General features: G+C 47.5%; 1 protein-coding gene across 6 annotated transcripts in view; it reads left to right on the forward strand.

The window, feature by feature from the left end:
- The window catches only part of RGS3 (regulator of G protein signaling 3), a 162,004-nt gene that overhangs the window by 103,737 nt on the left and 32,923 nt on the right, over positions 1-25,344 (forward strand). For 2 of the 6 annotated variants that reach the window (XM_032164927.2, XM_032164933.2), the window contains one exon: positions 1,276-9,727. The exons of the other annotated variants lie outside the window; for them this stretch is intronic. In XM_032164927.2, coding sequence (XP_032020818.1) covers positions 1,276-1,383 — 108 coding nt within the window. In that variant the 3' untranslated portion in view covers positions 1,384-9,727. Of the gene's footprint in view, positions 1-1,275; positions 9,728-25,344 lie in introns of those variants that run through there. 6 annotated transcript variants of the gene reach the window in all.

Raw genomic sequence — 25,344 nt, forward strand, 5'->3', positions numbered from 1 at the left:
AGAAATAAATGAACTACTTTCTCTCTTGTCTCAACTTCCTACTCCTGTTCATCACCCCCTCCTTCTTCTTCAGAGCTCTGCCCCTCTGTTGCTTCATTATCTGTAGCTGGGGGGCACCTACCTTTCTTCTTCTGCCTGGGAATCCTTGTACTAAACTCCCTGCATGGGGACCGCTGCGAGGCTTCTAATCTAGAGTAACTCAGAGCTGGGCCCACCTGTGGCCATTCAGGTTCTAAGCTAGAAGGGAGAGGCAGTTATATATTCTTTTGATTATTCAAGCAAATATACATAATAAATGCCTTCTCAGTGCCAGATACTGGTTTAGATCCTTTGGGGTCACAGAGATGAATGAGACCTGGTCCCTGTCCCTGTGGAATTCTCCTAATAGGAGAGAGATGAGGAGGGCACTGGAGTGGTGATCTAGGCATGAAAGCCATGCTTGCGGGCCCTAAGAAGGATCCAGTGGGGTCCTGGCTATCCAAGCATCATCCGTGCCATGAGCCTCTTGTTCAGTACCCTTCATGTGCCTGGTGCTGGGCTGGGCTCCAGGAAGCCTTCTGAGAAGCATGGAAATTGAGCCCTTAGGATGAGAAGGGCAGACACCGTGCAGTGGGGCCTGGCCCCATTCTCAGGGCAGGTCCTGTGCTCCACGGGGAGGGACGCGCAGAGCAATCCATCACCCCCTTTCCTCGGGAGATCACAGTCTGGTGGCGGAGACAGACGTGACAGATAGTTCAAAATAATACAGTAAGCAGTGTGACCTCAGGTGAGCCACTTAGCCTCTCTGAGACTCAGTTTTTGCATCAGTAAAGTGGATGGATTAAGAGGCTTCTTGTGAGGATTGAATTCAGGATGTGCTTTGCAAAGTGGCATGCAAGACGAGCTCTGAACTAGCCGCTGTCATTCTCACTGTCATGGTTTTAAAGTGCTGTCCATGTGGGAAGATTCATCGGGGGCCTTGTTCATTGAAGCTGCTGCTGGTGCTTGGAGCACATATGACAACTGCTCCATGTCACTTCCTGGTAGACACCTGCCATATTCCAGGGGCCCAGGCAGGGAAACTGAGGCCTCCTTGTCTGCTCTGGCTCTAAGACATCTCCCAGATGTGACGGTGAGGTGCATGCTACCTTGTCATCTCCACTGGGGCCACTAGAGACAACCCTGGAGATGCCAGGGTATGTGAGTGCCTTAGAAAGGAGCAGAGGCAGGTCCTGCAGTCAGGCAGCCTGGCCTGAGTAGACAGCGAGCTAATTCCAGTTCTGTCTGGTTCCACAGAAACTCCACCCTTTCGGCTCTCTCCAGCAGGAGATGGGGCCGGTCAACTCAACCAATGCCACCCAGGATAGAAGCTTTACCTCATCAGGACAGACTCTGATTGGCTGAGCAAACCCAAGGGCGGGACTCTGCTTCTGGCAACTTAACCCTTTCTTGGGCATCCCCTACCACACAGTAACCTCACCTCAACTGGACCCGAAACAGAGGACCAAGATGATGGGTCCAGGGTCATCTGAAGGGAGTGGTCCCAAGGGTGCATGTGGATGTCAACAGAAGGACCATAGTGGTGTGAGAGGTCTTGTGGGCATGCAGAGACTGGCAGCAGAAAGCCCCAAGAGGAGAGGACTCAGAGGCTTCTTCCTTCCAAGGAGGAGGAGGAGGAGGACATTCCACATTTGGGCTTCCAGTGGTGGCTCCCGGACCTGCCTTGGGGGCAGCAGGAGAGGTTGGGAGAGGTCACCCTGATGAAGAACAATGCCATGATCTGCCGCTGCCAGAGGACATCTCCGCCCATCCACTCATTTTCCACCTGTACACATTGGCTCATTCATTCGATGGATATTTTGGGTGCATCTACTTTATGCCAGGCTCTGTGCTAGGAGCTGGGGATACTGTGGAGAAAAAGTCGGATATGGTCTCGCTCTCATCAAGATTTCAGTCTAGCTGGGAGTAAGCGTTAAATAAGTCAACACCAACACACACATGCACACATGTGATGGCAAGCTGTGATCATCTATGAAGGAAAAAACACAGATTTCTTTAAGAGGGAATTGTACTTAGAGTGCTGTGTGTGGGGGTGGGGATGGGGAAGGACATAACTTTTAAACAGAGACTTGTGGGCTGGAGAGGAAGGAGTCAGTCCCGGACTTGGGGAAGAGTGTTTCCGGTGGATGCAATAGCACGTGGAGAGTCCCTGAGATGGGAAGGAGCTCAGCGGGCTGGAGGAATGGGGAGCAGGCCAGTGTGGCTGGAGCTTAGTGAGGGGCAAGACACAGTGGGTGAGGGCCAGACTGTGTGGGGTTTGGTGGTTGATGTCTTGTTGATTTCATTCTAGATACACTGGGGAGCCATTGAAGGCTTTTGAGGAAGGGAGTTGCAGGTACATTTTTACAAGATCAGTTTACACATAGGAGGGGCCCAAGTGGGTGTGAGATCAGTTAGGGGGCTCGTTCAGTTCTCCAGGTGAGGACTGTCCTGGTGGCTTGTCCTGGATGGTGGCTGGGGAGGTGGGTGCCTGAATGCCAGGCTCTGGAGAAGAGATGACTCCCTGCCCCATTCCCCTGCCTAACGTCCTCCTCAATGGCCCCTCTCTCAGTGGATGTGAGGATTAGGACCTTCCTCACAGAGCCACCTTTTGGCCAGGCCTCGGGGGGGATGTTGGGGGCAGTGCTGAGTTCTAGGAGTGTTCCTGGAAGTTGGGAGCAGTGAGTGCTCAGCCTGGCGCAGGTGGGAGAGTTCACAGCTGCCCAGGCCTTAGCAGGGGCTGCTGTGCTGTCTTTCCATCCCATGCTGAGCATTGTGATAGGAAGCTGCCACACAGTGCCCTGGAAACTGACTTGGCTTGCTTTCTATGGGGCTTCCAAGGGCCAGGGAGTGGACTGGGGGTGGCCTAGCAGCTCTAGTGGAGACTGTGCTGCCACAGGGCTGAAGGAAGACCAATTAAGGGGACAGCAGTTTGAGCCCAGCCCACTCATTGCCTGCTGTACCTCCAGCTGGAGCCCAGGGTTGGGCAGCTCTCATACACTTATCTAACTGCCAGACCTAGAGAGAGGGAAGCCCAAGGCCGCAGGTCTGAGGGACATGGCTCATGGGCAAAAGGGTATCAAGAGGATTAGAGTCACTTGCATAGGAAAAGAGGGTCAGAGAGGCTGAGGGCTGGCTCAGGCCAGAGAGGCTCCCTGACCTTGGAGATTCTTTGTGTTGTGTAAGATCTCAGTGTCTTCAGAGAAAGGTTCTTGTGCCCTTGTGAGCTTGCTCAGCTGCTATGGCCCCTTGAACCCCAAAAATAGTGGCCTAGAAGAGAATACACCCCTTACCTCCCACTTATCCTCCTCTCAACCTAAGAAAGATCAGACATATTGACTCAACAGTCTAACAGGGGATGGGCTGGATCTGCCTGTGACCAGACCAATGCCCCCCACCTAGCAGGGGAGTAGACACTGCCTGGACTGGGACCAGTGATACACAGCATCTCTGTCCACCAGGGCTCAGCCCATGGGGGGGATTTGTGAGAGGCCGAGCAGATGGGTCTGCACAGACGGCAAGCTGCACTTTGATTTCATTTGATTCCCTTACAAAATGACATTAAGGGGAATGTGAGGCACAGGAGACTCGCCTGTCTGGGAAGGCAGCAAGCTCATCTCTCCTGGACCTGGTGACCTACCTCTGTCTACCAGACAGGTGCAGAGGACAGGAACTCTGGCCACAAAGAAATGGACAATCTGAATGCAGCACACAGCCTTGGGGACAGGACTTTTCACCCAGCCTGTCCTGACAAGCTGCTGAGTCGAGCAGATGCTCACATCAGGGTCCCAGGTCTGGCTGTTAGGGAAGTGGACATCAGTTCCTGGTGGGCCCTGGGCAGTGACTGTGGTGAGCCACAGCAGCATTGCTGCTCTCCCTCTCAAATCGATGGAACAATTAATTTGGCTCCACAGGCTCGAGAAGATGAAACATGACCTGATGGCCACTGCTCTCCAGCATCCCAGTCCATCCTAGCTGTCCAGGATGATGAACAAGCTATCAAAATTGCACTTGAGAGCTATAATCACGGGAAGCATTGCCAAGCCCCTCCCTGCTACATAAATCATGCTAAGAAGCACACAATGGCCTCTTTCCTGATGGGCCAATTGTCTTGGTTTGGTGTCTCAGGCCCAGGAGCTGGGAGGATGGGAGCACAACCATTTATTGTTGGAAAGACCATCTGTGCAACTTGAATACAAAGTGATTCTTTTAGTTCCCCGCGTACCCCCGACCCTCTGATCCCATTTTCATGTTTTTTTTTTTTTTTTTTTTTTTTAATGTCTCAGGCTCTGGTTCTTTTAAAACTCTTCATCTATCCTGTAAGCCATCAGGCCTGGATCTCTGCTGGCCTGGGTCTTTTGGCCATTTGGGAGTTGGGACATTGCAGACCTTTTGGAAATAATGACATTTTATTTATATATGTCTTATATTTTTATTCTTTATTATTCCCCATAAATTCTATTACCAAAGTCCTCATTTGTCACACATGGCACCAAGGCACCAAGAGGGTTTTGCGAAGTGAAAATGCAGGCAATTTGGCAATGTGGAAGGGCTCCCCACAGCGAAAGCCCCACAGTGAGAGCCTAAACTTTGGAGATGGCAACTGGGGTCCCCAGGCATGATCTCCCCCCAGCCTCCCAGCAGCCTTGTTTTATGGATGAAAGAGACCAAGCCTCTGAGAAGTTAAATGTTTTATCCTAGGTCACACAGCTGGTAAGGCCCAAGCCTGCCCTCAAGCCAAGGCCTTCGAACCTAATCTACCACTCATTTCTGATAAAAAGGTTTGCCTTTTAGAGATAGAAGTAGGAGAAATCAATAATCTCCAGGAAGAGGCAAGAGAGGGATATCCGGCATGTCAGAAGCTGTGGCCCATCAAGCTGTAGAGGGAATGCTTTTAGGATAAATAAAATGAGATGCCTTATTTTCCACCCAATGGAGAATAAACTTCCAGAATGCATTTTCCTGAGGGTGGCACAGGCTGAAAAGATCAATAGCCTCCCACAAGATTTGAAAAAAGCCTAAAATGAGAGATCAGATTGAGCTCCTTAAGACAGGTTCTCAGGGAGCTCTGGAATGGTTAGGTTACACCCCTTCCCCTTTTGAATTTGGCATCAAAAGGATCAGCAGACAGAGTCATGAAGTGCTTGGCAGTGATGGAATGTTGGCCAAAGGCAGAGAGGCTCAGGCTGGCTTGTGCCCAGTGTAAGTACTGGAAGGAGGCCTTTGACCTGAGACCAGCTGAGGGCACGGAGAGGGCCTGCCCGTGCTGAACCTGCCAGGTTTTGTGCCCAGATTTTGCTAATTGACTGATTTAGAATCTCAGCCCTGAATAAAGGGGAATCAAATGGATCTGATTTCAGCAATCTCCCCCAAGAGATGCAGACTCTTCTCCCTAAAAAGCTGTTTCCAGGAAGCCTCCAGCTCTCCTCCCCATTCCTTGCTGCTGCCCTATCAGTGGACAGACTGCCTTCTTCGCTGTCTTGCTCTTGGTCTCAGCCGTCTTGCTATTGTTTTTTTAGCTCCTGAAGAAGACAGTGCAACCTTACCTTCTATCCTGTCTTTGCCTTCTTTTCCCCGAAGAGACTTTCTCTGAATAGGGCCATCCATCCTCCAAACTGTTCCCAGATCCTTGGTTTTAAAGGTAGAATGATAACATAAGGTAACCTGGTGGGCACTTACAAGATGAGCCAGGCACAGGGTCAAGCTTTTTACCTACCCTGTCTCATCTAATCCTCATGCAGACTTACAAGGTATGTTATCCCTGTTATACATTTACTCTCATTATGCCCAATTTAGAGATGAAGATGCTGAGTCTCAGAGAAGTTAAGAAACGTGGCCAAGGTCACACAGCTAGTGGGTAGCTAGGATTGAAACTTGGGCAGCCCAGCTCCAGGGCACCTGCTTTTGACTATTTTGCTATATGGCTTTCCTGTAACTGCAGATCATCCAAGCTGGGAGGGCCAGGGAGACTGGACTGTCACATTCCTGCTTAAAGACCACTGTGGGAGGCCACTGTCTTCAGAATAAAGCTTGGCTTTCCAGGCTCTCCTTGATAGCACTACACTCCTGCTTTGCACCTGGAGCTTAGCCACACCGTACTATTTCCCTTTCTCTAAACTCACTGTGCACATTCACAGTTAGGGTGTTTGATCTGCCTGACGTTGACTGCCCTCCTTGGCTGTCCCTGCCAGATGCAATCCTCAACCTTCAAGGCTTAGTGGCTCCTCTGAGAACACCTTTCTCAGGCATGCATCAGGAGTCCTGACTTCCCCCTTCGTGGTTCCCAGAGTACTTTTTCCCCCTTAGCACAATTCATCCTTAGCATCTGGATGACTGTGAGCTTCTTGGGAGCAAGTGGATGTTATATTTTATTTGTCTTTGATTCTGTTGTTGTCCGGTCTGTAGTAGGTGCTCAGTAGAGGTTGTTGGATTGAATTAGGCTGTCCAGTTCAACTCTCCTATATTCTAGAATTTAGAAGAGGAAACAGGTGCAAAAAGAGAAGTGACCTGGCCAGGGTCATGGGAAAAGTTAGTGTCAGAGCCAGGACTAGAGCTCAGGTCTCCTGATTCTTTGGATTCAGAGCTTTTTCTGTTGCACCTCAGCTTTGTGGAGACCAGAGCATGGATCTGCACTTGGTTTATGAATGTCTGACCAGGTTCACTTCAGGGTCATGGATACCACCGTGTTGCCATGCTGACACTGGGGAATTCCCAGAGGGAAAGGAAGCCCATTTGGAGCTGCTGCCATAGGTTGTGGGGCTTACCTCTTACCAAGCCCCTTGCTCGCAGAGAAAACCAGTGAGTGATTCTGAAAATCTTGCCTCGAGTCCTGGTTTTGCTGGTATTCACCGTGTGACCTTGAGCAAATTGCTTCACATCTCTGATCTTCTGTGTCTTTACCAAGAAAAATGAGGGAGTTGAATTCAGATGGTCTCCAGGAGTCATCTGATTCCAGAATATCAGGATATAACAATAAAGATGAGGATAAAGTAGCTACTCCCCTCAGAAAAGGTAGACATCCAGGTCTAGGGGGAGAATTGGCTAGGTTCTTCATCACAGTCACTGTCTTGAGACACATAGGGGTTCCATGGAAACAGTTCCATGAGGGATTTCAGAGGGGAGAATGGGCAGACTGCAAAGCCTCGGTACTCTAATACCAGGCGAAAAGAAGAAAGGGAACAGGCATTTTAGTTTTCACATTGAAACAGAGTGTATGTGTATGGCCCTATGCAAATGTTGTTCCTGGTGAATATTCATCATGTACTCATCACACATAGGTATATTTAGACAGAAAGGGGTCCTCATCACAGACACCCAAATTATGAGCACATTACTGCCTCCTCTCCCCTAGAGGTGCTTCTTCCAGCCTTCCCCATGGGAGGCCAGCATGAGACGGGCTCTCCAACCCAATATCTTCCCCTTCCCTCCTTCCTTTCTGCTCAGGTGGCTGAGTACACACACTGAACTCTTTCGTTTCAACTTCACGTATATATAGGTTGGAGCAAAAGTAATTGTGGTGTTTTCCATTAAAAGTAATGATGAGAACCGCAATTACTTTGGCACCAACCTAATATGTATGCAAGTACATTCTTTAACCTTTCCAACTCCCAGTCCAAGGCATCAGGCTAATTTCCGCGTGGAATTTGTGGTCACTGGTTTGCAGTCCTTTCATTTCTGGTGTGGTCAGAAGTCTCCTTCAGACTTTTCCCCATAAGTTGCCATTGGCTTTTTCATCACCTTTAGTACCTACCCACTTTTGCTGGGATAACACCACCCAAAATACATTCAAAAAAATTGTCCTAAGTGTTAGTGTGTTTCTGTTTTCGTTGAAGTCTATTATTGCAATATGGTTTTCTACTCTTTCTACTTAATGGAAGACTATTAAGGGTTAAGTAGGCTGGCCTAGGAAGCTGACCACCATTTATAACATACTTTTGAGTGGGAAAATGCATTCAGAGGCCTGTAGTCAATGCTCAGGTGGACTTTGGGAATATAGTATTTATTTTATGAGTGACTAGAATATTGGTAGAACCATAGAAACTTTGAATGTGGAGCTGGAAAGCCTCCTCCTTCCCCCACTGAGATCAATTGATTAACAAGCTAGGTTGTAGAAACCAAGTGAAAGAGGCAAAAACTTGGCCAAGGGCATGTAGTCGGTGACTTCTGAAGATTCTGCTGGGCTGGGGGCGGGAAAGGGGTCACAGATGGTCTTAGAGTTGTCTCACTCAGCAACTCACTGTGTTGGCCTTGGGAAATATAAGTCACCATGTTGGGCTGTAATGGAAATATTGAGAAAGCAGCTCAGCTAATGGCATGGGGAGAGGTTGTCTAGTCCTCTGGCTTGTCTGTAAATTCCTGGCATGTGCTTGCTGGAGCAGAATGAATGGGGCTCCTGTGTTTTACCTGCAGCTAGGAGCATGGCTGGACTGGTGGAGACACTCCCTGCCGTCTGTTCTAAAAATAGCAGTGGGAACGGAGCTGAGGGGAAGAGGAGGGGGCTCCTTCGGGAGCTGGGTGGGGAGGCCTCACCCCCTTCCTCTTCCTGCCAGGCCCGATGTGAGGAAGTCCTATGGAGTCACATAATTCCATCTGGGAGAGTCCTGGAGCCATCAGCCCTCACGCCCCCTCCTTATACAGGCGAGGAGGCCCTGGAGGCCTGGAGAGCAGAAAGCACTGGCTGGTGTCAAGCAAGCGCAGGGAGAAGGGCCCAGTTGGCAGACTGTTTTTCCCTGGCTGTTTCAGCACAGTGGCTGCAGGCCTTGTGAGGTTTGCTGTCACGGCCTTTGGGTGCACAGAGCCTGGGAACTCCTGGGACCGGATGTGGTCAGGCTTCCTGAGAGTCGCCCGGCAGGCGAGGAGTCCCCAGCTGGCCCACCCTGAGCCCTGACCTCAGCCAGCCGGCTGTCCAGTGCCACACCTCCTCTTGCTGGTGTCCCCTCCCTTGCTGACTTGTCCTCCTTTCTTTGGACTGTCTGCAGGGAGGGAGGACAAGTGCCAGCCTAGATCTGGCCTGCAAGACAGAGGCCTCAGTTGCTCAGGACCTTTCCCTGCCCCTCCCCAGGAACAAACAGAGGCAGCTGAGGTAGTAGCAGCCTCCTGCAGGTTTAGAGACAGACAGGCCAGGGTTCAAATCCTAGCTCTTCCTCTCACTAGCCATGGGATTACTGGTGGCTCACAGAGCATCTGTAAAATGAGACAAGAACGCTGACTTCACTGGGGTCTTGTGAAGATCAAAGGGGATCTGTTGTAATGCCTGGCATGCAGTAGGTACTTAATAGTAGCTCTCGTTGCAAAACCAAGCAGTGAACATGTATCTGACTTTCTATAACCCCCTTCCTTGGGGCCTCCACTCATGAGGCATGGGAAGGTGTTTTTTTTCTTTATTTGTTTGTTTGTTTTAATGCAGTTGACTTTTTTTTGTTGTGTTGTTGCAAAAGTAATCCATGTGATTGATGTTTATTATGAAGAAGACATTTAATACAGATGAACCAGGAGAAGAAAATGAAGTTCATCCTTAATCCCAGCACCCAGAGATAAACCACTGTTAACATTTTGGAATGTGTCCTGTCAGGCATTTGTTTATACACACATATATCTTATTTGCAAATTGGGGTTACTGGTGCAATTTTTCTAACCTGCTTTTTCTCCCCCATTTAACAGCGTAGTGTATCCCTGTTTCCATTTCAATAAATATTCTTCTACAACATCATTTTCAGTGCCTGTGGAGTATTTCATTGTGTAGATGAAATGTGCTTTATTTAAGTAATCTTCAGTTGTTTATCATTCAGGTTGCTTGCAATTTTTCTTTGTTACAAAAACTTCAGATAAAAATCCTTGTACAGGAGGCTGAGGTGGGAGGATGGCTTGAGCCTGAGTTTGAGGTTACAGTGAGCTATGATTCCATCACTGCACTCCAGCAGTGAGACCCTGTCTCTGAATGAAAAAAAAAAATCCTCTTAGGTGTATCTTGGCATCCCCAGCATCCAGTTCAACACCTAGTACGCACTTGACTCTAAATAAATATTTGTTGGGCACGGTGGCTCATGCCTGTAATCCCACCACTTTGGGAGGCCAAGGTGGGTGGATCGCCGAGGTCAGGAGTTCGAGACCAGCCTAGCCAACATGGTGAAATCCTGTCTCTACCAAAAAATACAAAAATTAGCCAGGCATGGTGGCGCATGCCTGTAGTCCCAGTTACTGGGGAGGCTGAGGTGGGAGAATCGCTTGAACTTGGGACGTGGAGGTTGCAGTGAGCCGAGATTGTGCCACTGCATTCCAGCCTGGGCAGCAGAGTGAAACTTATCTCAAAAAGGAACTGAATAAACAAATATTTGTTGAATGAATGAATGTTTTGTTAGAATAAATGCCTGTTAGTAGAGTTTCTGGGTCAAAGGTTATATATTTATAAAATGGATTATTGATCCTATTGCCAAATTACCCTGCAGAATGGTTGTACTGATTTCTAGTCTCATCTGGATTGACCAGCTCATCCTACTTTGCCTGGGATTTTCCCTTTTTAGCATTGAAAATCTTGCGTGACAGGAAACTCCTCAATCAAATCAAGTAAACTGAGATAGTCTGGATAAGAAAATGTTTATTCCTCCTCATCATTACCAACACGGTATATTGTTACATTTTTTAATAGGTTCTTTTTTTCATTATTAGAGATGTTGAATATTTATTTATATGCCTTCTAGGCACTTGTGTTGCCTCTTTTGGGAATAGCCTGTTCAAGTCTTTTGCTCATTTTTCTATTGGGATTTTTATAGTTTAATTATTAATTCACAAAGAGCTCTTTATATAATAGGGATATTTGTATGTTAGCCTTTTATTTTTATTATTTCTTTAAACTACAGATGTTTCTGACTTATTAGTCATATCTATCATTTGTCTTAGAATAGTTTTATTGAGCTTTAATTCAAATAGCATACAATTCACCCATTTAAAGTACACAATTCAGTAATTTTTAGTGTATTCACATACTTGTGTAACCATCACCACAATCAATTTTAGAACATTTTCATTATCTCAAAAAGAAATCGTACTACTTAGCTATCATCCATTAATTCCCCCATCTCCTTCAACCCTAAGCGACAACTAGTTCATACTTTTCATCTCTGTAGATTTGCCTATATTGGACATTTCATATAAAGGGAATTACATAATATTTGTACTTTTGTGATTGGCTTCTTTCATTTAGCGTAATGTTTTCAAGATCATCCATGTTGTAGCATGTATCAGCACCTAATTCCTTTTCATGGCTGAATAATATTCTGTTGTATGGAATATCACATTTTGTTTAACCGTTCATCAGTTAATGGACATTTGGGTTATTTACACCTTTTGGCTATTCTGTGTAATGCTGCTATACATATCTGTGTGCAAGTTTTTTGTGTGGACATATATTTTTATTTCTCTTAGGTGTATACCTAGGAGTGGAATAGCTGGGCTAAATGGTAACTCATGTTTAACTTTTTGAGAAACTACCAGACTGTTTTCCAAAGTGGATGTACTGCTGGGCGTGGTGGCTCATGTCTGTAATCCCAGCACTTTGGGAGGCTGAGGTGGGCCGATTGCTTGAGTCCAGAGTTCAAGACCAGCCTGGGCAACATGGTGGAAACCTGTCTCTACTAACAACAACAACAACAAAAATTAGCTGGGTGTGGTGGCAGGCACTTGTAGTAGCAGTTACTCAGGAGGCTGAGGCAGGAGAATTGCTTGAACCCGAGAGGTGGAGGTTGCAGGGAGCCGAGATCATGCCATTGCACTCCAGCCTGGGCAACAGAGCGAGACTCTGTCTCAAAAAGTAAAATAAATAAATAAACAAAGTGGCTGTACCATTCTACTTTCCTTCCATCAGGATATGAGGGTTCCAATTTCTCTAAATCCTTACTAACACTATTTTTTCATTTTAAAAAATTATAGCCATTCTAGTGGGAGTGAAGTAGTATCTCATTATGGTTTTTATTGCATTTTCTTAATGACTGTAAGTCTTGAAAAATATTATTCCTTTGGCATATGATATTCACTCTAGGATTATATAATACTCACTTTTTTCCCTTTGAATTTTATGGTTTATTTTTTAACTCTTAATATTTTAATCAATTGGGAATTTACTTTGGCATATAGTATAAGGCAGATTACTTTTCATTTTTCCCAAATAGTTATTTGCTCCAATTCTTATGCATTATATTAGGACAAGTATCCTCTTACTACTTTTCTTTAAAAATTATTTTCCCCCCTCTTCTCATACATTTATTCTTTTTTTTTTTTTTTTGAGACGGAGTCTCACTCTGTCGCCCAGGCTGGAGTGCAGTGGAGCAATCTTGGATCACTGCAAGCTCCGCCTCCTGGATTCATGCCATTCTCCTGCCTCAGCCTTCAGAGTAGCTGGGACTACAGGTGCCCACCACCACGCCCGGCTAATTTTTTGTATATTTTTAGTAGAGATGGGGTTTCAATGTGTTAGCCAGGATGGTCTCGATCTCCTGACCTCATGGTCCGTCCACCTCGGCCTCCCAAAGTAGTTATCCTTTTAAATGAAATTCAGTGTACTTTTTAATTATAGCTTTATAATTCAGTCCTTATCTTCTCCATGCCCGTCCCAAAAATATCGTTGAGACTTTTATTGTAATTATATTTCAAACTATACATTTAAAAGGGGAGTATTAAAATCTATACAATACGGTCTTCTCATTTGAGAACAGGATGTGTCTCTTCGTGTATGCAAATTTTCTTTTAAGATTTCCCAATCGAAGTTTTAGAAAGAATTTCATATAGGTCTTGCACATTTTTTGTTAAATTTATTTGAGGGAATTTAAAGTTTTAATTTATATTACAAATGAAAATATTTATTTAGCATTATATATGGTTTTTTAACTGGTAATATACATGCACAAAACTTGTACCAAAAAATTCTAAACATTACTAAATCTAATAAAATAAAACCCCCATTCCCCAAGCCCATTTCCAATCAATAATTACTAATATATGTTTGATGTGGTTCCTCCAAATTTTCCCCCATGCACATATGTAGACATATGCTATGTTTTGTTTTACTAAATAATATCATATTATACATACATTTTTGTAACTCATCTATAAAGGCATAGGCCAGGAATGGTGGCTCACACCTGTAATCCCAGCACTTTGGGAGGCTGAGGTGGGATGATCACTTGAGCCCAGGAGTTGAAGACCAGCCTAGGCAATATAGTGAGACCCCATCTCTACAAAAAATAAAAAAAATTATCCAGGCATGGTGGCATGTGCCTGGAGTCCCAGCTACTTGGGTGCTGAGGTGGGAGGATCGCTTGAGCCTGAGAGGCCAAGGCTGCAGTGAGCTGTGATCACACCACTGCGCTCAAGCCTGGGCAACAGAGGGAAACCCTGTTTCAAAAAATATATATATATATATAATATATATTATATAATTATAGAAATATTTTCGTGGCTGGGCGTGATGGCTCCCACCTGTAATCCCGGCACTTTGGGAGCCGATTCTCCTGCCTCAGCCTCAGCCTCCTGAGTAACTGGGACTACAGGCACACGCCATCATACCCGACTACATTTTTGTATTTTTAGTAGAGATGGGGTTTCACCATGTTGGCCAGGCTGGTCTTGAACTTCTGACCTCAAGTGATCCACTCACCTCAGCCTCCCAAAGTGCTGGGATTACAAGCCGAGGTGGGCGGATTACCTGAGGTCAGGAGTTCGAGACCAGCCTGGCCAACATGGCGAAACCCTGTCTCTATTAAAAATACAAAAATCAGCCAGGTGTGATGCTGGGTGCCTGTAATCCCAGCTACTGGGGAGCCTGAGGCAGGAGAATCACTTGAACCCTGGAGGTGGAGGTTGCAATAAGCCGAGATCGCACCGTTGCGCTCCAGCCTGGGCGACAAGAGAGAAACTCCGTCTCCAAAAAAAAGAAAGAAATATTTTCCATCAGCACCTAAGGTTCTCCCTCTCTATTTTGAGTAGCCAGTGGACCATAATGTATTTAATTTATTGATGCATGATTAGATCGTTTCTAATGTTTTGATATTCTCAGCAATGTTGCAATAAACATCTTGCTACACTTTTCTGTTAGAAGAGAGTGTGGCACACACTACTGAAGTGCTCTAAAAATGCTTTCCTTCTGTTTACACATGTCATCTCCCCAACACTATTGTTCTTATCCTATTTTATAGTTGAGAAACCAGAGGAACAGAGGTTAAGTACATGTACAATTTGCATTCCTACTCACAGTGAATGAGAGTGCCTGCTTCCCTACACCCTATATAAAATGGAATGTTATTGCTTTTAATTCTTTGTTGGTACAAGAAGTGAAAAATTATATTTAATCTTAACTGACATTTATTTCATTATTAGTGAGGTTGAGATTCATTTTGTTTTATTTTTTGAGATGGAGTCTTTCTCTGTCACAGAGGCTGGAGTGCGGTGGCACCATCTTGGCTCACTGCAACCTCCACCTTCTGAGTTCAAGCGATTCTCCTGCCTCAGCCTCCTGAGTAACTGGGACTACAGGCACACGCCGTCATACCCGGCTACATTTTTGTATTTTTAGTAGAGATGGGGTTTCACCATGTTGGCCAGGCTGGTCTTGAACTTCTGACCTCAAGTGATCCACTCACCTCAGCCTCCCAAAGTGCTGGGATTACAAGCGTGAGCCACTGCGCCCAGCCTCATTTTATGTTGATCAGTCACCTATATTTCTGCTTTGGCTCGTCAGTTCATTCATGTCATTTGCCCAGTTTTTGACTGAGGCGTTATCTCATTTGTAAGAGCTCTTTATGTGGTTACAATATTAACCATTTGCTTATTATATGGGTTATAACTATTTTGCTAGTTTGTCATTTGCCTTCTAACTTTATAGTATCTTTTATCATTTAGAAGTTAACTTTTTTTGTAATCAAGTTTTTTTGGGGGGTTGAGAGCACCTGTATTTTCTAAGGTCTTTCCTACCCCTAGATTATGAGAAATATTCATCTAAATTTTATTCAGGTACTTTTATTCTTTTATTTTTTGCATTTATATTTTAAATTCATCTGCAATTAATTTAATGCCTGGTGTCAGATGGAACTCTTACTAATTTTTTCCCGCAAATGGTTTGACCAGTTTTTCCAACCCGGTTTTCTTGAATTGTCTTTCCTTTCTTCACTTATCATAGACCAAATTTCCACATATGGATGGTTTGGTTTCTAAGCTCTCTCATCTCCCTCGTTGATCTGTCTATTCCTACATCAGGTTAGACTTAATGACTTTAGCTTCAGAATATGGTTTAGTAGTAAACATCCCAAGGCCAACCCCCATTATTTCTCTGCAAAATTTCCTTTGGAGTTATACACCCTAATTCTAGTCTGCTAGTGGCTTTACCCTTACCTTTGTCACAAACATATTTCAACATCAGGAATGACACCAGATCCATAGTAGCCTGTCTTCGTGGCCTCTAACCCATAATGATCATGTCAGCTGGACCATACTTCTCTGCTTTCCTCCATACCTCCTAGGTATTGTTGTAATTGTCTGTAATTTCGGTTTCCGGTTGTGACTTTTTTTTTTTTTTTTTTTTAAGACAGAGTCTCGCTCTGTCGCCCAGGCTGGAGTGTAGTGGTGCGATCTCGGCTCCTGCAACCTCCACCTCCCGGGTTCAAGCGATTCTCCTACCTCAGCCTTCTGAGTAGCTGGGATTACAGGCAGCTGCCACCACGCCCAGCTAATTTTTGTATTTTTAGTAGAGACAGAGTTTCACCCTGTTGGTCAGGGTGGTCTCGAACTCCTGACCTCGTGGTCTGCCTGCCTTGGCCTCCCAAAGTGCTGGGATTACAGGCGTGAGCCACCCCGGCCGGTTGTGACTATTTTTAAACATTAGCACTATTCTGTTTTAAGAATCATTTACTTAAAATTGCACTTAACTTTCAGTTATCAGTAGTTAAGGCTCTAAATGTTTCTGTTTTCATGGCTTGCCTCTGTCTCTCACATACCACGTCATCTCATTCTTGACTTCTCGATTTTAATTCACTTTTGTCTGTAGAGCTTTCTTGAGTAATTTTTCCAGAAAGGATCTGTGGGCGGTATCCTTTCTTATCCTTGTAAGCCTGAAAATATTTGCCTTCATGTTTGAGTCATAGTTTGCTTGAGTAGAAAATTCTAACTGAATTGTCCTTCTCTCCCAGAAGCCTGAGAGCAGTGTTCTGTGGTTTCCCCAGTATTTAGTGTTTTAAGAGCAGTTTTTCCTTGATTCTCTAAAATTTATTTATGGAAACAATCAGGATTCCTCTTTCCAATCTTTGGAATTCAGAAATTTCCCTGGATTATTTCTAGTTGTTTGTTTTCTTTTGGAAATTTTTCCTGGTCCTAACTAGGTAAGTCCTTTCAGTCTGAAGACCCAAGTCTTCCTTTAGTTCAGGGAAATTTTCTATTAATTTAGGAATGGTTTCTATTCTGTGTGTTCAATCTCCTCTTTCTGGACTTCCTACTACAAATAATAATAATAATATTAATAATAATGATGCCTAACATTAAAGCGTGCTTTCTTTCTGTGATAATATATAATCTTCCCAGCACTATTGTTATTATCCTCATTTCATAGATGAGAAAACAAAGGAAAAGAGAGATTGAGCAGATTATACAAGGTCTCATAGTTAGGAGGTGCAGTCCAGGTTCTAATCTCAAGCACCTGGCTCCAGAGCCCGTGTCCTTAGCTGCTAAACTATACTCCCTGCCTGTCGGGTCCCAACCCCAGAGCCCACCCTGCCCTTCCCGCCAGCACTCTGTAGTGACAATGTTGAGTGTCGACAGGCAGGGACTCTGTAATCAGTGGGGGAAAGCTTGGGGATGCTAGGATGATGGATCTGAAACAGACTGGGCTACTGAGGCCAGAGAGGGGCAGGGATTGTAGAGGTTCTCCAGTGAATTTAGAGTTGGGACTCTTCCCTCTCTCTTCTTCCCTTGGTCTCAGCCACCTGCTTCAGGCCTCCTCTTTGTCCCTGGGACTGCTGCATTGCTTCTTGTGGGTCTCCCTCTTCCTACTCCTGTCCATGTAGTTACCTCTGTCAACAGCAGCCACGATGACTCTTCTTATAGAACACACGCAGTCACCGTCACACTGCTGAGTGTTTGTTGAAGATTGTATGAGTGAGCAAAGAAGTTTACAGTGCCTAATGTGTGTCAAACACTGTGCTAAGTACTGTTGATGCAGTATGCATTAGTCAGCAATCTACCAATTGCAAGTGACAAAAACCCAGCTTCCAGGAGTAAATGGAATTTACTGGATTAGGGAGGGTAGCCTTCAGGCCTGGTTGGATTCAGAGCCTTGAGCAATGTCACTGAGAACTGGCCTCAGCCTCTTCATCTCTTGGTTCTGTTTACTTAGGTGTTGGCTCACTCCCTTAGCGGTAGCAGTGCTGCTGCCAGAAGGGCCAGGGTTATGGCCATGCCCTTGGAGTTGGCCTCCCTCAATCATTTCATCAGTAGTCCCTGGGCCTGATCCTCATTAGCCCAAATACGATCACATGCCCATTCCAGCCACTGAGGACAGTGGAATGGGTTAAACTAATGGACTGAGGCCTGGGCCACGTTCCTCTCCCTGGAGTGGGAGATGGGTGGGTTCCTTGTGAATCACCTGGCTTGAGAATGAGAGAGGGAATGCTAGTTCCTCAAGTGAATGGGGTCTGGTCAGGCAGATCTCAGATGTCCTCTACTTCTCGGCTCATCAACCAGCATGGTCCTCACCCCACAGAGCTGACAGTCTAGTGTGGGGTCTAGTGTAGGGCAAGGACAACAATCATGAACAGCATATAATTAATCGGTGACAGTTGTGACAAAGGGCCTAATGAGAGCGCCTACTGGGAGGACCTGGGGAAAGTTTCTGAGGCAGGGGAGGCTTGGGATGTAAGGATTGTTCTAGGTGGGGACCCTAACGCAGGCCAGCATAGGTGGGAAGATGAGGAAGGGGAACAGAGCATGAGATGAGGCTGGAGGTGTGTTCAGGATCAGACAGTGCTGGTCTTGAGAAGCTGTGGGAAGAAATGTGACTTTATGCTGAGCGCAGGGGTTGATGGGTGTTGTAGAAAGCTGATGCTGGCCTCATAGAGGAGAATGGTGAGGAGGAAGGCAAGTTGAGAGGCAGGGAGCAGTGTGGAGCTATTGCCCTCTGCCAGGGAGAGCTGATGGCGGCTTGGACTAGGGCTGAGGCACCAGGGATTGAGAGAGGTGAGAGATTTATAGGATGTATAGCAGGAGGGGTCTGCAAAATTCTGTGATTAATTGCACGGAGAGTGTTTGGGAGAAGAATGGTGCTTAAAAGTCTAGCTCAGGCCAGGCACGGTGGCTCCCACCTGTAATCCCAGCACTTTGGGAGGCCTAGGTGGGTGGATCACTTGAGGTCAGGAGTTCGAGACCAGCCTGGTCAACATGGTGAAGCCTTGTCTCTACTAAAAATAGAAAAAAATTAGCTGGGTGTGGTGGCGGGTGCCTGTAATCCCAGCTACTTGGGAGGTTGAGGCAGGAGAATTGCTTGAACCTGGGAGGCGGAGGTTGCAGTGAGCTGAGATTGTGCCATTGCACTCCAGCCTGGGCAACAAGAGTGAAACTCCATCCTAAAGAAAAAAAAAAAGTCTAGCTCAGGGAAACAGATGATGCCATTCTCTGAGCTGGGAGCAGTGGAGGAGGAGTAGTTTGGGTGGCAGGATCGAGTCCCGCTGTATATGTAAGTATCATGATAGGGTCCAAGTTAGTGAGTTCTCATGAAACAAAGCCATTTAAATCAGGGCTCCTTAAGCTACCTGTGGCGAGAGGCTTTGACATTTTGTAGCATCAGACTGCATGTGATTTATTATGCTGACTTGAGAACACCTGAGCCAGCCCATGCCCTATTCATTGAGACCAGTCCACTCATCTCATGCTTAGAGGTGGCAATGTCAAGTTGAATTTCTTTAAACACAATCAATCTTGCTACCTATCTCACTGCAGACTGATAACAAGCAGCCTGTGAACCCATATGGTTCTGCAGACCACATTTTGAGTGGACTGATCTAGTTCAACCCCAGTGCATTTTAGAGACAGGGAAACTGAGGCTTGGAGGTGGTGGGGGGGATTGGCCTTGCCCCAGGGTTTGCAGAAGGCAGCAGCAAAGTTAGCATTTCAGTCTTTCCCCACTGACTCTTTGTTTTGATGGCTTGGGCTCAAGCCCAACAGTCCAAACAGTGGATGGACCCAGGGGAGTGTGTGGTGAAGTTTCCAGCAACCAAGGTCACAGGCCTGGCCTCCCCGTAGCTGAGTCAGTGGCTCTGTGCTGAACACTTCCCAGGAACATGGGTTGACAGGATGCAGCCTGGCCCTGGAGCTGGCACAAGCACAGTGGGTCGAGGATTGCTCCCAAAAGCCCGAAGTCTCCGGCAAGCATGTGGCTGGTTGGACCGGAGCCAGGAAGGGAGACAGTCATGGCTCCCAGCCATCCTGAGCAGCTACAGCCGCCCAAGGTCAGACTGATACTGCTGAGGTGACTGCAAAGCATGCCCCAGGATGGAGGCAGAAGCCAGCCAGCAGCAGGCCTCGGGGCTAGCTCTGTAGGGGGACATTTGGTCTCCTGGCTTTTGCTGCGTTTGGGCTTCTCCTTGCTGGGTTGGGAGCCACCGTTTCCATTAGCAGGTTGGGAATCGTCCATTGCTGTCTCAAGTTGCTGAGGAAGAGGCAGATAGCAAGGGGGAGACATTTGGGGAATAAGAGATTAGGGGCAGAATATACAGTTAAGAGCATGGGCCTGGGAGCCATGCTGCCTGCTGGGCTTCTGCCTTGTAACCTTTCTATACCTCAGTTTCCTGATCTGTAAGCTGGGCATGATGAGAATAGCCTGTTAATCAACAAATGGTAATGATTCTCAGCTATTAGTACACGCCAGGCCCTCAGCTGTTAGTCCCTCAACAGGTGTTATCACATTTAATTTTGCCATTTACATTAACCTTCTCAAGGTGAATTCTGTCTTTTCACAGATGATAGCAACAATGACATCATAGCAATAACAATGATGGCTCTTATTTATTGAGCACTTACTGTGTACCAGGCATTCCACATACACCATGTCGTCTAGTCCTCCTCAGGGTCCATTGAAGCCCATTTTACAGACGAGGAAACCAAGACTCAGAGATAGTAAAGGGACTTGCCCAGGATAATTCACACTCAGATTTTTTAGACTCCAAAGACTGTGGTCTCTCTAAATTCCACTGACTGAGCTGATTCCTTTAGTGAGAGGGCCTGAAGGGGCATGGGACTGTCCATGGGAGGTGAGGAGTAGGGCTGGGGCCACTGGACAACCACTTCCTGGTCTCATTTTAGAGATGGAGGACTGAGGTCAGGAAGGGGAAGGGGCTTACCCTGGGTTCTGCAGGCCACAAACCACAGCTCCCTGTGAACTTGAACCTGAGGATACCTGCTCTGTCTTACCCCACCCCACCACTTGTGGCAGGTGCCCCAGAACAAGGCCTGTGCCACCAGGAAGAGCAAGAACTACACCAAGCAAGCAGTAGGAGAATGTGTCCCCTGCCCAGGTGCTAGGGTCCTAGAGGCCAAAACATGGCAAGGCAGCCCCGCCTGCAGCATCAGTGGCTTCATCTGCCATGACCCCCTCCAAGTTCCATCCCACGGGCAGGCTGCTCTGGCCAGCTCTGTATCCTTAGTTCCTAGTACCGGCTCCAGCACAGAGCAGGGATTCAGTGGTTATTGAAATAACTAATTAACATTTCTTGGCCGACTCTGCAGTGGGGAGGGCCTTTTTGCATAGAGTCTCTAGACCTCCAAACCAGGGCTGTGAGCCCCAGGGAGAAAAAACTCAGAACTTTCTAAGTGAGTTAGCAGATTCAAAGCTTGAACTGGGGTGGCCATATACAGACACTTCCACAGAGTTTCAAAGAGCAGTCTGGGGTGGTCACTTTCTTCTGCAGTGAGTTGGGACAGTGGCAGGGCTCTGCAGAAGTTGAAGCCGGTGTGTACCCAGCACAGTCTCGGGGTGTCTGGGGGTGATGAAAGCTAAGCAGCTTCTGGCAGGGGTAAGGGGCTAGTCTTACTCTGAAGTGCTCTGGAATTCCTGGGACCACATCTTTCCCTGGCTTCTCTCTCTCTCTTTCTCTTTCTTTTTTTCTTTTTGAAATGGAGTCTCGCTCTGTTGCCCAGGCTGGAGTGCAGTGATGTGATCTCGGCTCACTGCAACCTTCACCTCCCAGGTTCAAGCAATTCTTGTCCCTCAGCCTCCCAAGTAGCTGGGATTAGAGGCACATGCCACCATGCCCAGCTACTTTTTTGTATTTTTAGTAGAGACAAGGTTTCGCCGTGTTGGCCAGGCTGGTCTCAAACTCCTGACCTCAAGTTATCCGCCTGCCTTCACCTCCCAAAGTGCTGGGATTACAGGTGTGAGCCACTGCGCCTGGCCTCTTCTCTTCCCTTCCCTTCCCTTCTTTTCTTTTTCTTTTCCTTTCTTTTCTTTTCTTTCTTCTCCCCCTCTCTCTGTCTCTCTCTCTCTCTTTCATGGGGTCTTGCTCTGTCACCCAGGTGGGAGTGCAGTGTCACAATTATCACGGCTCACTGCAGCCTCAACCTCCTGGGCTCAAGCAATCCTCCCACTTCAGCCTCTTGAGTAGCTGGGATCACAGGCACACAGCACCGTGCCCAGCTAATTTTAAATTTTTTTTTTTTTTGTAGAGATGGAGCCTTCCTATATTGCCCAGGCTGGTCTCGACCTCCTGGGCTCAAATGATCCTCCCACCTCAGCCTCCCAAAGTGCCAAATTACGTGCTTGTGATGGGGTCTTGGGAGCATAAACCCACGAGGTGCATTGGTCTTCACGCAATGAAAGCAGTAAAGGAAGACAGCGGAAACCTCGCTGTGGTGTGGGCTGTGGGGAAGCAGCCTGTCTCTGGCAGCTAGCTGCATCTCAGGCTGTTGCTGCATCTCCCCTGGGGCCTGTCTAAAGACTTGGGCTCTGCTTGCGGGTACTGTATTCCAAAAATAGGAGGCGGGTCCCTGCTGAACCTCCCTGGTCCTAGCCCTGGGAGCTGCTGCCAACCTGTCTGAACAGTGTGGAGTTTGCCTGTGTGGTTGGGCTATACAGTTCTCCGTGTAACTGATGGGCTTATCTGTTCCATGGGCTGCCCTGGGCCATGGTGCAGGACACAGTGGAAAGTGAACTGGGCTTCATCTGTAGCCCTGCACTTGCTAGAGTGTGACCTTAGTCTCTCTATGCCTCTGCTTACACATCCATAAAATGGGGATATTAGAAATCATATCTGAGGCTGGACACGTGGCTCTTGCCTGTAATCCCAGCACTTTGGGAGGCTGAGACGGGCAGATTGCTTGAGGCCAGGAGTTCGAGATCAGCCTGGCAAACATGGTGAAACCCCATCTCTACTAAAAATGCAAAAAATCAGCTGGGTGTGGTGGTGCACGCCTGTAGTCCCAGCTACTCGGAAGGCTGTGGCACGAGAATTGCTTGAATCCAGGAGGCGAAGGTTGCAGTGAGCTGAGATCGTGCCACTGCACTCCAGCCTGGGTGACAGAGCAAGACTCTGTCTCAAAAAAAAAAAAAAAAAAAAAAAGAAATCCGGTGGCTCACGCTTGTAATCCCAGCACTTTGGGAGGCCGAGGCGGGCGGATCACGAGGTCAGGAGATCGAGACCACAGTGAAACCCCGTCTCTACTAAAAATACAAAAAATTAGCCGGGTGTGGTGGCGGGCACCTGTAGTCCCAGCTACTCGGAGAGGCTGAGGCAGGAGAATGGCGTGAACCCGGGAGGCGGAGCTTGCAGTGAGCCGAGATTGTGCCACTGCACTCCAGCCTGGGCGACAGAGCGAGACTCCGTCTCAAAAAAAAAAAAAGAAATCATATCTGATAGGGTTATGAGGATTCAATCAATCAATCAATCAATCAGTAATCAGAAAGTGCTTAGAGCAGTGCTGTCGTGTGTCAGATAAGTGTCTGTTATGTATGAAATATGTGGATCAGTGATTGGGGCCCAGGTCCTGAGTACCTGGGTGCTGACCCCTGGGCCTATGGGCCACCTAGATCTTACCACTCTCTAGATCCCAATTTCTCCTGTACTGAACAGCACCATCATTTATGTACTTCTGAGAAGCACTGGGATGTGGTGAAAGGAGCACTGGACTGGGAGTTAGCAATCCCAGCCCTGCCATTCAGTTGCTGTGTTTCCTTGGGAAAGTTACTTTCCCTCTCTGGGCCTCAGTTTCACTGGCTGTAAATGGGAAACAACAGTGAAAGATCTCCGAGGGCCCTGTGGCTCAGAAAGCCTGGCTGCCAATGACTCCCCTGTCCTGCCCTAGGCTATACACTGGGAGGCCCCCCAGTCCCGCTGATTTGTGTCTGGAGCTATGGGAGGCAGAGGGCAGTGGCTGCCCCAGGGCTCCTCCAGCCATGGGATGCTCTCCTATCCTGGCCTGGCAGGGCCTTGGGGCACTGAGCTGCTCTACCCTTTCCTCACCATGCTATGGTCCAGAGCATTGATGAATGTATTCTGGACTCGTTCTGGACCCAGCGCACTGGGTTGGCAGAGCTGCTTTGCCCATCACAGCATAGGGTGTAATTTTGGAGTCATTAGTCTCACTCCATGGCTAATGTCTGCCTCCCTCACTGGACTGTCAGCTTTGTGAATGCAGGGCCCCGCCTATCGGTTCTCTACCACATCCCCGGGGCCTAGCACAGAGCCTGGTACACAGTCTATGCTCTGTAACTGTTTGTTGATTGAAAGAAGGTGACAACTTACCTGAAGCTCGAGGGCACCTCTGACGTGAAGGAATCCTATATTCAGGCTCCCCACCCTAAGAAATCTTATCCCACGCACCAGATATTCCATCCTGGAAACCAGCCAGCCTCACTGGTGATTGGTTAGCTCCATCAGAATTGGCCATCTCTTGAGACTCACCTCCTTAGCTTCCCAGGCCAAGGGTGAATCCTGCTTTTCAGGAGCCAGCAGGATGACAGCCTTCCAGTCTAGAAGGTTCCTAGGCCCTGCAAGGACTGCCTTGGTTCTGCCCCCAGGGACAAGATGAAATACTGGTTGGAGTTTGTAAGTGACCAACTCAGAGGAGGGGTGTTCTGAGTCGACCCGATAAAGAATGTTTTCTTGTAGCAGTGTGTGTGTGTATGCTTGTGTATGTGAGAGAGTCAGGAATAGAAAGTCAGAGATAGACAGGGGCAGGGATACAGGCAGAAACATCCTGAGACCCTGGGGGGTCTCTACCATAGGGAGAGAAAGAGACAGAGACACTGTGCTTCAGCCTAGGTGGCCAAGGTGGCTGGGGTGGGCACGGGAAAATAGAGGCTCCTTCTGTCCATTTTTTCTGTACCATCATCCCAGGATGCCTGCTGCTCTGGTGGGAGCCAGCCACAAGTTGGGCATTCCCAACTTGGGCCTCAGGGACAGCCCAGGGTGCATTTGTCAACATCGTGACAAGCTGCAGCACCAGAGAACAGCTCTGTGCTGGCACAGCAGCGTCTTGCAGTTGTCTGGCTGTATGGTGGTTAAGAGCGGGCATGGTGAGTAGGAGCAACTAGTTTTCAGTTCTGGCTATGCAGACAAGTGGCTATGTGACTGTGGGCAACTTCCTTTGCCGTTCTGTACTTTGGACTCTTCATCTGTAACTGGGGTAATCATAGTCCTCCCCTCCTCACAAGCTGCTGGTGAGGATTCAGTGAATTAATGCAGGCAGAGCTCTGGGAACAGAGCCTGGCACAGAGTTCATGCTCAAGAAAGGGTAGCCGAGAGCCAGCTCAGAGAATCCTCTATTCATCCCACAGGTGGGCGGGTCACGGTTAGCAGCCTCCTTTTACTGATGAAGAAACCGAGGCTCAGAGAGGGGAAGGAACTTGCTCAGTGACACCCAATTAACCAGTGCTGGAGCTGGAACTGGAACTGGAACTGGAACTGGGGACCCTCTCCTCCCAGTCCAGGGCTTGTTCCACTGCCCCCGCAGTTCCTGCTTGGGGATGTCTCTGTCATTCACGGCTGTAACTCTCATTACAGCCAATGTTACTGTAACGGGATGTTACAGTCCAAATTGCCCTCCCAGCCAGCTGTCTCCGGTAGAGGAAGCCCCAGGTTCTCTTTCCGCATAGGATTCCCTAGAGTTTAGCGTTCAAAGATTCAGCTGTGTGCTGGGAAGGGACTGAAGCTGCCACCCCCCCACCCTGGGGGTGGTCACATTCTGGAAGTCAGCATGTGCTGGCTGCAGGACCCTGGGTTCAGTTGCAGCCTCCCATTGGGACAGGAACAGCGTCGGGGTGGGGGTGTGACAGGGAAGCCTCGGTGATTGGCTTGGTCTTGC

The sequence above is a fragment of the Hylobates moloch genome, unplaced genomic scaffold, assembly GCF_009828535.3.
Source record: "Hylobates moloch isolate HMO894 unplaced genomic scaffold, HMol_V3 SCAFFOLD_10, whole genome shotgun sequence".
NCBI classification, from domain to species: Eukaryota; Metazoa; Chordata; class Mammalia; order Primates; family Hylobatidae; genus Hylobates; species Hylobates moloch.